At 37.7% G+C, this 13,825-nt stretch overlaps 2 protein-coding genes across 22 annotated transcripts in view; one reads left to right on the forward strand and one right to left on the reverse strand.

Annotated features, from left to right (window-relative positions):
- CASD1 (CAS1 domain containing 1) overlaps window positions 1-7,372 on the forward strand; it is a 35,848-nt gene extending 28,476 nt beyond the window's left edge. Inside the window, exons 18-19 of one of the 2 annotated variants that reach the window (XR_003994868.1) lie at window positions 440-1,129; window positions 2,430-7,372. Coding sequence is in view for 1 of the 2 variants with exons in the window: in XM_030510874.1 (XP_030366734.1) it covers window positions 440-706 (267 nt within the window). In the remaining variant the exon portion in view is untranslated. Of the gene's footprint in view, window positions 1-439 lie in introns of both variants that reach the window. The other variant, XM_030510874.1, reaches the window with a different exon arrangement.
- The window catches only part of SGCE (sarcoglycan epsilon), a 32,427-nt gene continuing 22,245 nt past the window's right edge, over window positions 3,644-13,825 (reverse strand). For 3 of the 20 annotated variants that reach the window (XM_030510936.1, XM_030510946.1, XM_030510893.1), the window contains 6 exons: window positions 12,372-12,583; window positions 11,592-11,618; window positions 10,693-10,881; window positions 9,054-9,097; window positions 8,181-8,215; window positions 3,644-7,258 (listed from right to left, as the gene is read on the reverse strand). In XM_030510936.1, the coding sequence (XP_030366796.1) occupies window positions 7,181-7,258; window positions 8,181-8,215; window positions 9,054-9,097; window positions 10,693-10,881; window positions 11,592-11,618; window positions 12,372-12,583 (585 nt within the window). In that variant the 3' untranslated portion in view covers window positions 3,644-7,180. Of the gene's footprint in view, window positions 7,259-8,180; window positions 8,216-9,053; window positions 9,111-10,692; window positions 10,882-11,591; window positions 11,619-12,371; window positions 12,584-13,825 lie in introns of those variants that run through there. The other 17 variants (XR_004390004.1, XR_003994889.2, XM_030511009.1 and 14 more) reach the window with 12 other exon arrangements.

The following is a 13,825-nucleotide window of genomic DNA, read 5'->3' on the forward strand; positions in this document are numbered from 1 at the left end:
TAAGAGGATCACATTTTCACTGTTGTGATTCCTGGTGAACTAGAAGGTGCTGATCATGACCAACTCCAGGAACTATTGCATTCACCAGCAGTTGCAGCATTGTCTTCTATTTGCAAGCATGTTAGTTCAGTTCCTTGCCAGAGATAAAGTAGCCGAGCGGAGACGTATTCCTCATCTCTCTTAACATCATGTAGATGATGCTGCCCTGTGCTGTATTTGGTTAATATGGGACTAGGCAAACCCATTTTACTGTGTACTGTGAGAGACTAATAGTTTTGTCTTAAGAGCAAAAGGCATGTGGAATACAGCTTCTCAAAGTATGTTTAGTCTGACTTAAGCAGAAGTATAGTGTGTCAGTTGATGCAATAGTAATAGTTATGTTTCTATATAAGAAAAAATATGTATAAGTATTATTAAGCACATTCTTTTTTTCTTTCAGCTTTTCATTTGTCAATACCATATTTGGCTGGCAGCAGACACGAAGGGGATCTTGGTGCTCATCCCTGGATATCCGATGTTTAATGTTCTTGTCAGCACTTTCATATTTGTGTGTGTGGCACATGAAATTTCTCAGATCACCAATGATCTGGCACAGATTGTGGTTCCTAAAGATAACTCAACTCTGCTGAAAAGGTTGCTATGTGTAGCTGGATTTTTCTCTGGACTACATCTCTTCTCAGCAATGCAAGATCAGTCAAGGCATTGACTTGAAAAGATTCTTGGAAACTTTCTTCAGGTTTATTTTGTGTCTGCCTGAACAAAAATTCTCAACTGGAGATACAAGAAGACATTTAAATTAAGTGTGTGGAAAGTAAATGTATATAGTGCAAATGTACATATTTTGTGTGGAAACAGCCTTCTCAAACTATCTGAGAACCAAGGATGCACTGTACAGAATTGCATGTGAAGATGAGTCTTTTCTACTGGATATATGTTCCTGTTTACATACATGTTTAAACGTGACACGAAGAAGTGAATAGTTGAGCAATATCATGGGCATATCATGGAACTACCTTCACCGCAGGTCAGCCGAAGGCAGAGTGGATGTTACTGGAGAACCGCCCTCGCGTGGCACACGCCGGAATCATTCTCATCAAGGAACAAAGAAGAGCAAACGTGTGATGCTTCGGTAACGGTCACCTTTACCTGATGTGAAACATGAAGTTACTGGTAAACCAGGGCATGTTTCTGAACAAAATGGTAGTGTAGAAATGAGTATTTTGGGTGGAGATAGTATATGTTACATGAAACCCTTTATACGCAGGAATAAAAAGTCATCACCAATTCAGCGATTTAAGATTATATACAAGTTTACATAACATTTTATGGGGTTTTCTTTTTGGTTTTGAATTTGAGATGTTTTCAGCAAATATGGTGAATTCTGAGGTGAAATTTTTTCCCTAAAATTTTCACTAACTCCTTTAACTATGTGCAGTTCTCTGTAAAATCACAGTGAACAAACAGATCAATAGTTTTCAGAGACTCAGTTCAAGATGGAGAATTTATTGAAGATCTCCAATGCTTTCCAGTCAGAGGGAATCCTGTCATATCCACTCCATCAGATCTCGAGGGAGAACAGGGGAATGGTGATCTGTGAACCTCTGAGTTGTGGGTGACCTTGAACTAGGTCTCATTAGGAAATTGGTGCCATATTTTACCCGTAGTAATATTTTCACTTACAAGGATGCAAGTCAAGAATGCAAGTCAGTCTGTTGATATCACGAGGAAGAGGGACTGTGGTCATCTTGTTGCATGCAGGTGGTTGAGTCTCCGAATTACAAATGAAACGAGATCGGAGCTATTTGGAGGAACCTTTTCCCCCACTCATTTTAAGAGTGCCCATCTTTCTTACTCTTTGCTTTAGCATAAAAAGTAAAACTGAAAGAATGGCCCTTCAGTGTGGTGGTGACAAGCTGCAATTTACGTTCCACTTAGTGAAGTTATGGTCATTTCTTTAGTGTTTGTGGTTTTGGTTCATGTTGTAATTTGACCTCTAGTTGCTTTTTGATTTTATTCTTCTACTGATTACTTGTTACCAGTCAAAACCACGAGCACAATATTGTTTTCTAAGCATTTGTGCAATTACGTATGATTATAAACAATATGAATCCTAATTTGTACCTTATGCACTATCATAGAATGGGTTTGGGTTGGAAAGGATCATCTAGTTCCAACCCCCCACCACAGGCAGGGACACTTTCCACTAGGCCAGGTTGCTCCAAGCCCCATCCAGCCTGACCTTGAACACTGCCAGGGATGGGGCAGCCACAGCTTCTCTGGGCAGCCTGTGCCAGGGCCTCACCATGTCACGTACATGGTTTTGATCTTATCCCAGTTTAAAAACTGAATTCAAACGTGCAGCCACCAATGTGTGCAAAAAAAAAATTGTGAAAAAATGGCTTCAATTTTTTTTTTTTTTTTTGGGTTAGGAACAGTTTCTTTTAAAGATTGACCAGCTCACAGTAAAAAAAGAATCATTCACTTCCTCCAAATTCAGCAGTTTTACTGCCAGCTATTTTGAAGCTCTTAGAAAGAGACTCAGCTATTTGTTCTTCGCATGCATTACTTCCAACACTTGGAAAGTCAACCTCCTCGAATGGCTGCAAGAAATGGTGCTGGCAAATGCTGCAGCGGGGGCAGGATGTGTAACCTTCATCTACGCCAGTATTAGGAGCAACAGGGAAACTGTGAGTTTGAGAGAGACTTTTTGTTTTGTTCTTCACAAGTATTGTAGATATAATTTTATTTATCTGCTGTACAGACTTGGTTAAAAGATTTATTTTTAATGTTTGAAATAATGCACTTGTTTACTATTACTGTATGTGGGATAAATATATTTTCTCTTCAGGTCATGTAAAAATATGAAGTAATTTAAACATTAAATAAATGTGCTGTGGATGCTTATTTTTGTAATGGGAGCAGCATCAATTAAGTACAGACTCCTATCGCTTGACTCGAGCTGGGGTACAGTTCACTATCCTGCCTGCCTTAAATTACAGATTAGTACTGTGGTTTCCCCAAAGTGGTATTTTGGATACAATTACTTCAAATGAAGGGCAGATATTTGCTTATATCACAAATTACTTCAGATAAAGCAGTGCAGGAAGAAAGATTCTCCTGCAGTAAATCACACTGTCCTGGGTCTGATGAAATTCCAGCTCCAGTAGCCAAAACCACCCCTGGAGCTTGGGGGACTGCAGCAGAATTCCGCAGTTGGGTAGTTTTTCCCCTGGATTACAAGCTGGAAACTGTTGCAGAGCTCTGCATGAAAGCAGAGCAATGGACTTGGCTTTCCTTCAGTCTGGCAATGTAAAGAAACCCATTCTTCAGATTTATCTTAAAAAATATAGCTTTTAATTTAGCTACTTGAGTAGCACACTAAATAGAAGTCCCACACTAAATAGAAGAAGGGGCTCCTTAACCAAAGGATACAGCCCCTTGTATGATCAGGAAGATAATAACTAACGTGGGCACCTGAGCCAAGAGGTGCAAATACTCTCCCTGCTTCCCAGTTCCAACATCTCCCCAGTTGGCTCCACCTCAACTCTTGGACACTTACCACCACTATCACTGTCACCATTAACAACTCTACCACAACATTGTTCAGACATCATCATGTAAAATAATGAAGCAACACCATCACTACTTCATGTTTTCCTATTTATTAGATTTTACATTTCATATATTTACAAAGACATCTGTAGTGCTTTCTATTTGATTTGGTTGCAACTGTCACTTCATCAACACAATATCAGTTCATACGGTCATCGTACATCGTTAAAAGAGGATAGGAATGTACTGTTTTAACTATCGGCACTTTGAACTGTTACTAACTCTTTAACCATTAAATGTCTTTAGCCTGCTTTATAAATCTATGCTTCCATAGTAATTGTTTTAAAAAGTAAAAATAAATATTTTGTTATTAAACTTACCTCAAATAAATGAAACTTTCAATCATAAAATAGTTCAGGTGTGCTTAATACCCAAGTCACCTACACCATTAGATTCTTCTCAGAACAGGTGGAGCCCCTCTGGCACACACTGATTCCTTATGCATGTACATAACAGCTTCAGAGATTTCCTTAAATATATTGGCACTGTTACGTATTAATACAAGTAAGATGGGAGCAGCTCAACTGGTAGGTAACTGATTGTCACGTCATCCTCAAGTTATCAGAAATCGTTGTGATCTAAACCCAATACTATTTACAAGTTTCATCTTACATTGCATTAAAAATCATTATTTAAAATCCATTCCATTCATTTCTGTTTCAAAGCACTGACAGCTCATGATTTGAAAATAGTAGTAGAAACTAATCGAACAGAGGAAAAAACAAATTCTTATTGGACTTAAATTTCTCACAGCAGGGATAAAAGCTGTGAATTTTAATTTCCCATATATCTCAGTGTGCAGTTCCCCAATTCACTTTTCACTGATCCAAGCTGCTGGAAAAAGGAGGGCTCTCTTAGGAGGCCGGCTGACTGATGAAACCGCTTCCCTGGTCCTTTCTGGATGAGGTAGGTGGGCATGATGCGTGCTGCTTTGGAGGTGAGTAGGAATGGCTCTTTATTCCCACTGTTTCAACAACTAAATTGGTTTTCAACTTCTGCGGCTGTAGCTGAGCTACCTCTTGTAGCATAACAACCACCAGCATTATGCCTGTGGCTAGGGGCATTTGTTAACACATTCTGTAGGTCATGCTTGGCATTTAGGGCAGCCTTGTAAACTCTGACGTTTAAGGCTTGATAATATACAAGTGCCTACAATGTATGGAGTGCTGACTGTGCACCTTGCTGCAATAGTTATACTCGTCACACAAAATGTATCTAAAGAGCTAAAAACAAGCTCAGGACTTGTTTTAACTATCCACCGAGGTGTTACATTCAGGTCCAAGCCTATAAACTCATCATTGTTTGCTTAAAAATGAACATAAATAAGGTTTTGTGTTTTGAATAAACAGGGTCATAACCATAAAAAGTTAAAGAAAAAAAAAAAAGCCAGTGACTACTTTGGTCTTTTCACAAACTCTTACAACCTTATTTCCCAGTTTCTTTTTACTCTCAGTCTTAAATTCATAAGTTACTCCCAATTTCTCTTAGCAGAGACCTCAGAAAGCTCAGCTAAGGCAATGCAGCCAGCACTTAGCAATTAGAGAGCAGATGCAGCTTTCTGCTTACAGGGCAACGTCCTGATGAACATACAGCTTCTGAAAGAGAAAACTGCAGAGAAAAGGCAAAGCATAAGTGTCAGCTCAAACCAGTACAGTGCTGCGAGTTCAAACCCCAAGAGCTGTTGGTGTGAGCTGGAGACCCTGAAGTCCTATTACGCTACATTTGAGGATTTAAAGAAGCATCAGAAAAACACACTTAAAATACGCAGAAAAGCGTCAGGAGATAAATTATCACCAGCTACTGAAAAATGAGGCAACCTCAGCTCAGATCCTTTTAACAAAGTTTGTATTATTAACCTTTTGGCTGCACAGACAAATGCCTCTCAAAATCAGCACTTCCAGGAAGGTGTGTGTTTAATCAACTCCTTTTTAAGATGCTAAAATATAACCCCTGGTGTATTGGATCACTCGTTCTCCCACAACTCTTTTTGCTCCAGAAAGAACAAAGAAGGTAGAAGATACAAAAAATGAACTGCACTGGGGCATGAGCAACATCACACAAAAAAAATGTAAATGGTATGTTTAAAGAGTTAAAAGTTAGTCCATAACGAAAGTTTCTCTTGCTTAGCTGCAGTCATTAATTTCTGCAGTTTGTAACAGTCTTTTCTAACATAAGCAGATGAATGAATGGACAGATTTTAAATGTTTTATTGCTTAAAAGCTTTCAAATAGGGTAAAGATCTGGTAAAGGAACAGAAATACAATTTTCAACAGGAATTGTTTTAGGGTTTTGTTTGGGGCTTTTTGTTAGGGTTTTTTTTTTTCCTCCAAAAATAACTTTGCTCATTAAATTTTGATTATCTCTAAAAAACTAAAACCTAATAAATCTGGAATACTATTCTGAGCCTCATCCTAATGCACAAGTTTTCATGCTTACACATGAGTGCTTTTTGTGTGCAAATGTAAGGCAATTGTATCATCCCATCAAACAGAATCTGCAGTCCTTCAAACCTGGTGCTTATTTTGAAGCTTTGCTTTCCCTGTTACATCTTTCAGGAGAGATCACAAGACAGAATAAAGTTTGATATTTATTAATACATATATTTGAAAGATTCTTTTCTGAAGGTAACAAATATAAAAAGTTATCGGTGTTTACAAATTGTCAAAAACGTCCAAAGTACAAAAGGATACAGTACATTAGTTGTGTGGAAGTGATTGTGCTCTCTGGCACTGAAATCATCTCAATACTGTGGACATGCACAATGTACACCAGAAAAACTCATGCATCAATCAGAACAAATAAGGAAGTAAGACAATTTGCTGCCTTCTCCAATTACAAATTCATTGCTTCTGTTAGTTTTCTTTCCTCAGGAATACCATTTACCTGCAAGGAGATAAGATTTTATGTAATCCATCAGTGGTAGATGATGCTTTAACAATATTGAACTGCCTACTGGTAGCACAGCACATAAATAGTATTTATTAGTCCCTTATCAACAACCACATTGGAGAAACACAAGTACAACCTGGACCAAAAGACAACACAGACATGGAAGAGCTTTGCTTGCACTCTTCTGGGAAGGGAGAGATCTGGGAAAAGCTTGTTTAACTGGGACATTTTCTTTCTATTTGGCATCTAACACATTTCACAGGGAGATTGTGAAGCTCCAAATGGAAAACGCAGCGCATGGTGTACATGCGGCTCTTTAGTCTTTTGCATTATAGGAATATCCTATAAACTTTTTCATCTAATCCCCTTAAAATAGTCCTCATGAATTTTGCCAATTGACAGAAAGACAATTATAAAACTTAATGTACCTGTTCATACCGGAGACCAGCAGCAATATCCAGCAGTGTAATAGAAACGTTAGATGTGAGTCATCATCTTTCATACAATCCTTTCCCAATTCTGTTTTAACTTTGTGAAATTATGCCAGCTATTAAGCCCGCATTTTTATATAGGGTTAAAAAAAATGTTTCTTATTGGGGATTCAGATAGTTCCTGAAGAGGACAGTGGTTAGGAGAGATGGTTTGCTCTTCAAATGACTAAATATGGTCTACTGAAGCTTTAAAAGAGAAATATCTTCTTATTCATGGTGGTGACTATTAATATGTTAATAATCCTGAGGATATTATTGGGAATTTTCTGTATGAAAGGAAGAAAATTAAACAATGAGTGTCTAGTTCTGTAGGGGTTTTTTTGGCCTTGTTTTAGTTCTGTAAATTTCTTATTGAACAGATCAATAAAACTGATTGCTAAGTTTGTACTGATGCTACTAAAAAAAAAAAATCATCTTAGGAGCACCTGAATTTTGTTTTAAATTGTAACTTTCTAAAATTCTAACTTGCTGACACACTAGTCATAGATACCCTTTAGAAGACGAACTTTGCAGGCATGGAAATGCTCGGTGTCATTTACACATGAGTTACAAAGGAAGGTATCATTGTAAACTAAGAGGAAGAAACACTGTCTGCCCCAAATACGTTCCCCCTGTGCCCCAGTTTCTGAGAGCTTGTCACAGGCAGTGGCTGTGATGAATGTGAAAGAACAGGTGGATTCTACCAAAATAACATCCTGCAGAAAATACAGACCCAGCAGGATTTTTAAGACCTATTGTTATGGTAGTTCTTCAGTGCGAATTGCAAGCAACAACCCCATGCTAGCTTGTACCTCACACCTTTTAAAACATCTCACTGCTGTCAGCATCAACAGCACTACCTGGTGATTTCACACCTTTCCTACTGCAAGACAGAATGGAATTCTTGTACAAACCAAGTCATAACATTAGAGCTGAACTGTGTGACACTTCTATTCTGCCTTCCAAATGCCTGCAGTAGTGAGTGTTAGGCGCTGTGCTAAATGTCAACCCAAACCAGTGCTGGAGGCTTTGGACTGAGGCTTTGACTGCCAGCGTCATCCACCATTTCCAACACATATAATAATAAAGCACGCAAATAGCAAAGCTAGCAGAACTGCAGTCAAGTTTGGTTTTTATAAATGTGGTTTTAATTTCCAGATAACAACAAAATAAACCTCACATGGGCAGAAGCATCTATTATATACTTGCCTCAAATCTTTGAAATGTTGTCATACGAAATTCTCCTTTAATCCCCGAAAGCAGTAATGAAGAAGAAGGATTTTGAATGAAAAGAAAGAGCTGCTTACGTAACACCTAAGTTAAAACAAGTCTTCCTCTTGGAGCTGTAGTTCCTGTGTTATGTTCAATACATATATATTGCTCGAGTTTTGCCTAAATACCTCTTTCAATACTCAAAAATTACACTTTGGCCTCTACATTTTCCTTGTATGATCCTCATCCCCTTTCACATGGCTTTGGCTGTGCTTTTTCTCAGACCTGATACACCAGCTACAGAGAACAATCAGCCCTAGTCGATACTCTGATAGGACCATTCACAGTGTCAGTCAGTACATCAGGATTTGGGAAAATGCTGCAAAAGCAATGACTAAGACAGGGAAACCTGCAGCATGAAAATATAGCTCACCACGGGTTCCCCACTGTGGACTCTTTATGCTTAGTAACAGCAATAAAGAGCTCCTTCCTCAGAGCTTAACTAGTATTGGCAGCGATTAGAAATTTTGACTTCCTATCGAGTTTTAGAGAACCTGAACAGTGTAACCGCACTTGGGAACCTGGCTGTAGCTTCATATTTTAATAGAAAATTATTTATATGAGGAGGTTTCTAACTTAACTGTACCAGATTCCAGTGCTTCACGCCAAGTCCTAATGTACCATTTCTCCTACTCGTTCCATCAATCCCATCCAATATTTTTAATGATGTATCAAAAAAAAAAATCTGGAATGACAATGCTGTTCTACTTTACCATATGTGAAAATGGTTTCCATTGTCCATACACTGTATGCATTTGTGATTCCTTCATAGCAGAAACTAAATAGTTACAGTATTTTCTCAGTACTGACCTGCACTCTGCTGCTGTGGAATCTGAGTCTGATGTGGCAGGTTCCTACAAAAAACAACTGAATATCTTTAATGCTTCCATACAAAGTCTAAAGTATATTATACATGAAAGTTTAGTATTTAAACTTCATTTTTTTGTTTATGAAGCAATAATCCATTTTCTCTATGCAAAGAGAGTTTTCAAAAGGCCAGACAAGTCAATGAAAGAAAGAACATTAGTGTTAAGGGGTAGTTCCTATTATTTCACTTGTCAAGTAGGTTCAGAGGCTCAGACTTGGTGAAGCACCAGAGGTAACGAGTCACTGCAGGTTTCTGATATTATGCAAAGTTTGGTTTGCATAAGTGATGGTTACAGAAAAGTGAGAGTATTTGCAACTTAATTACTACCTGTGGATTGAACGCTAGTTTTACGCATTGGACCACTTCACTCATCAAGGCAAAGTTACATCTTTGTGTCCTGCTGAAGTGTCTATTTTAACAGCTACCAGATATTAAGGTTGTTTGTACAGAAAGGAATTAGGGGTTGGAATGTAGGTGAAGCAGATAAATACTTTACTCAAGAAAGCCTTTGGAATCCCAGTCATAAAAAATTGCTATTCTGAATAGAGAAGAAACCGTAAAAGACAGGGTAGAGCACTTCACAGCAGTGGTAAAGGATCATTTACACAGCTGTACTTCCCATAGCATTTAGCTTTGGGACAGGGAGAAGAGAATACTCTTCTAGCACGCATCTACATTATGAAGAGAGTTCAGGGCAAGCACATGTAAATTAGGACCAAGTTAGTGCTGGCACTGGACCAGTGTCACTGGGGCTGTGCAGGCCTGCCAGCTGAGGAGCTGCCGGCTGGAGCTGGTGTCATAGCACGGAACCGAAAAGCAATGCCAGCTACATCTGAGACCACTGCCCTCACATCTGCTCAACCCCAGACACCATAACCTAACCTTTCTAGAAATGCCTTTTTTTTACAGCACCACCAACCTGTCTGGATTAGAACACATGCAGAGAACTAGGTGGGTCTGTCTCAATAGTTCTGTTAAGTCGCTGATAAATGAACTTTAAGGAATTGAAATGAGCGTGTTTCTGGTTTCTGTCTTGGAGAAAGGCTGGCAACAATGGAAATGGCTGAGAGGTCCAAGCGTTTTCACTGGCAACTCTGTATTTATTATCTGTGTAATGGAATACGCTCTTCTGTTCAATGTTAACATTGCAAACATAAACCCTGGGTGACAGATACATGACTAATTACTTATGAAGTCCGGATTTATTTTCAGGTATGAAACTACCACCAACCCAGCAGTAGTTTTATACCAGAATTCCAAAGACACAGGTTAAGAGGCAGGGTGTCTAAAATAGAACAGTTTTAATTGATTCTTCTGTCAAAAGTAGTTTTTCTCCAAAATATGCAGAAATGTAACTGTTCCACGCAAAGCTTCCTGCCAAGTCTGCAGACTGAAACACAGCTGTTTAATTTTATAACAGAAGGCCTTTCTTTCTGCTCGAAATGCAAACATCAGAGCAATCTTGAACTAGAGTCGTTACTGATACTTCCATAATAAACACATTTCAGATGACAAGCACTGGAATCCATAGTTAAATCACGGAACATAGTACTAAGGAATAAAATAACCCTAAATACTTACTGCTGTGTTTGCATCAGCGGCATACTGGTGTTATCGTAGCTGTCTGTGTGAAGGGGGGGTACAATCTCACCAGTAACTGGGTGGAACACTGGAAGAGTGGAAAGAGGCCATGCTATCTCTCTATTTTTAGACATGTCACGAAGCTCTTTGGTTGATTTCTGTATAGCACTGTGGTGGACCAACTGGATGCTACGTCAAAAGGAAATAAAATAGTAAATACATATTTTAGGTGCTCTATCAAAATGGACAGACTTTTACAATTATTATTTTTCTTAAAAATACAAGGACTTTGACGCATGCTACAGACTCTCTAGCTCAGCAATTAGAGTAAACCCTTACACAGTTAATTTAATCAATATTGGATTTATTTAATTTTTAAAGCAGTAATTATTCCATTAGACTTTGCTGTCTGGATAAGTATTTTTCATAGGATCCAAGACTGTGCAATTTATGGCTAACGTTCCATTTATTTGCTGCAGTTAAAATAAAAGTTTTGGTTAACTCCTGATTCTTGCGGTAGATTCATAGCTCATAGATTAATTTTAAAACACTCCATAGTGGAGTCCCTGGATACCTTCCAGGCTATTTGTCCTCCTGTCCACTGCCTTTAAGATACAGGCTGGGAAGTCCAATGACCAGGAGTATTAATTACGTATTATCGTATTTATTCTAAAAGCACTACTTTATTTTGAATTGACAGTTGTTCATTTCAAACCCTTTTTATTCTGTTTTCTACCCTTGCCAAGACTCTGATTTAAAAGCAGCTTTCACATTTATGAATTAAACCATGGATTAGAGAGAATGAAAGAAGATTATGACACACATGTATGAAGCATGATAAGCTACTGAGAATGGAAATTAAATGGTAAAAGAAAAATAACAGGAAAGAAGACACTTACTCTGGTGTTTGCATGTTTCTCTTTTCCCTAAAAACAAAACAAAATTTATGAATTAAATAATAGCATTGATAGTTGGAACATTAAATCTATCTGATGATGAAAACAGTACATGATGTAGAAATGCTGACAAGGTTATTGCTAAATGCAACTTGGCAGCATTTGCAGTGGGGTTTATGGTGAGCCCTTGATGAACGTACATAGAGAGATGTGATACTGGTGACAGACACACTCACACACACACAGACGTACACACAGAGAAATGAAAATGCAAGTTAAAGAACAAGCTTCTGGCTAAAATAAATTCTGTGACAAAATGAAATTGTAGTTTGTGTAAGAAATGGCAGAAATTACGTTACTTGCTGCTTTCCTTTTATGTGTTTTTCTTTTAGAATATGTCTAAATTCAGTTCATTTCCTCAACCAAATCTACTTTAGAAAAATTAGCATTTTAGAAATTACTTAATATTGTCCTGAACCAGCAATCCTTTATTAGTATTTTATTTGTTTGGGGCATTTTGGAGAGTTGTGCACGATTTTGCGGAGTTCTGTGTGTATGTTGAGATTTTTAACCCTTTCAACTGAACAACTAAAGGCCCTATATCCACTCTCCTGGAAATTACTGTATGTGCTTAGATGAGAAATAGTTCAATATTTCAGGCAGGTATCTCTTGGCCTGTTTTAAATGTTTTTAATGAACTGAATGGAATTCTTCTAACAAACTTCTGTGTATTATAATCTTAGAAAAATCCATAATTACTTATTAGTCTGTTAAGGTACTCACACTCCTTCCCGTCGGCAGCACATGATATAGGCAAGTATTAGAAAAAGCACAAGTGCTATTGCCGAGGGCACTGCCAGTGTAATTAGGAAATCCGAGTAATAGTCTCTGCTTTTCAGTGTATCAGAAGGTGGCTTGTATTCTCCACCATCAGGCAATATCCCTTCTCCACGAATCACTTCCTGAAAGGTGGAAACTTGTTTTGTATTGTCAACCTGATACCCAGGAGAAAAAAGAAAAAGAAGAAGAAAAAAAAAAAGGCAATTATATAACAAAGTAAGAGAATGTAAAACTAGACAGTATATAACCAACCATGCAATGTAAAAGAATCTGTATTAAGCATTTGACAAATTCTATACCATTTCATCCAACAACTTTTTAAACAGTAAAAACTTATATTTTGCTAAAAGCTTCTCATCAATGCAGTAATACTATTACTACTTTGTTTTTTCCTATCAAATATGCTGTTTTTAAAGATTAACTACAAATAGTATTTGAGTAAAAATTCAGTAAACATTTTTACTGCAAACTAGTTATTTGACACTGATTTCTTTTTCATGACTTTATCCATTTCTGACTAGTCTTCCTTAATAACAATAGTGCCCTCTCTTGCATGGAGGTGGTAGAGATGAAGAGTGGAGTACCTACAATTTTCTTCCTCCTCCTTCCTACTGAGCTTCACATTCAGTGCTCAAAAGAAGCAAGAGGCATGAACTGAGTGCTGAGGACTGAGCAGCTCTGTTGCCTCACCCCGTCACCTGGTGCAGGAAGCACCACAACAGGAGAGCCAGAGTTCCAAGGTTTTTCTACATCCTAATTCAACTAACCTCCAGAGAAAGCTGCATTCCTGGCCACAAGTAATTTTTTATTTAGTTTTTATGTCTTTATCTAATGTTCCTAGAAATGCAACCTTTTTTTGCTACTGAATTTCCTACTGCATTTAACTGACTGCCTCTCATACACGACTTTTCAATTTTCTGCCTTCATTTTCTTGTTATCTTCAATTAGATGTTCCTCTTAAATTTTATCAGTGTTAGTTTTAAAACTCTCTTCAGATCATTAATGAAAAACAAATTGTATTTGCCCACATACTTGACCTTTTGCCTGACTGTTCAGTGAGAAATCTTGCAACTGATGGTCATTTCTTTAGAATTTACACTTTAAGTCATAAAATGCAATGGATAAACAGGTTTTCATGGAATGCTAGAAATAATGTTTTGTAGAGCTTCAAATACATACATATACATATAAGTGCAAGACAGTTTGACAAACGCTACTTTTTGTATTCTCCACTCATTAATTCCTCAGTATCTTTTACGTAAGGAACACCAAGTTCCACCTGGCTCCTTAGATGAATCTCAAACCCTAAGCAATACACAAAAAATATCTATGCAGTTATTTGACCGAAAGAAGCCCATACTCTGCGCGAGAACAAGCTATCAGAAAGCAGTGTTAAG

Source organism: Strigops habroptila, chromosome 1 (assembly GCF_004027225.2).
Source record: "Strigops habroptila isolate Jane chromosome 1, bStrHab1.2.pri, whole genome shotgun sequence".
Taxonomy (NCBI): Eukaryota; Metazoa; Chordata; class Aves; order Psittaciformes; family Psittacidae; genus Strigops; species Strigops habroptila.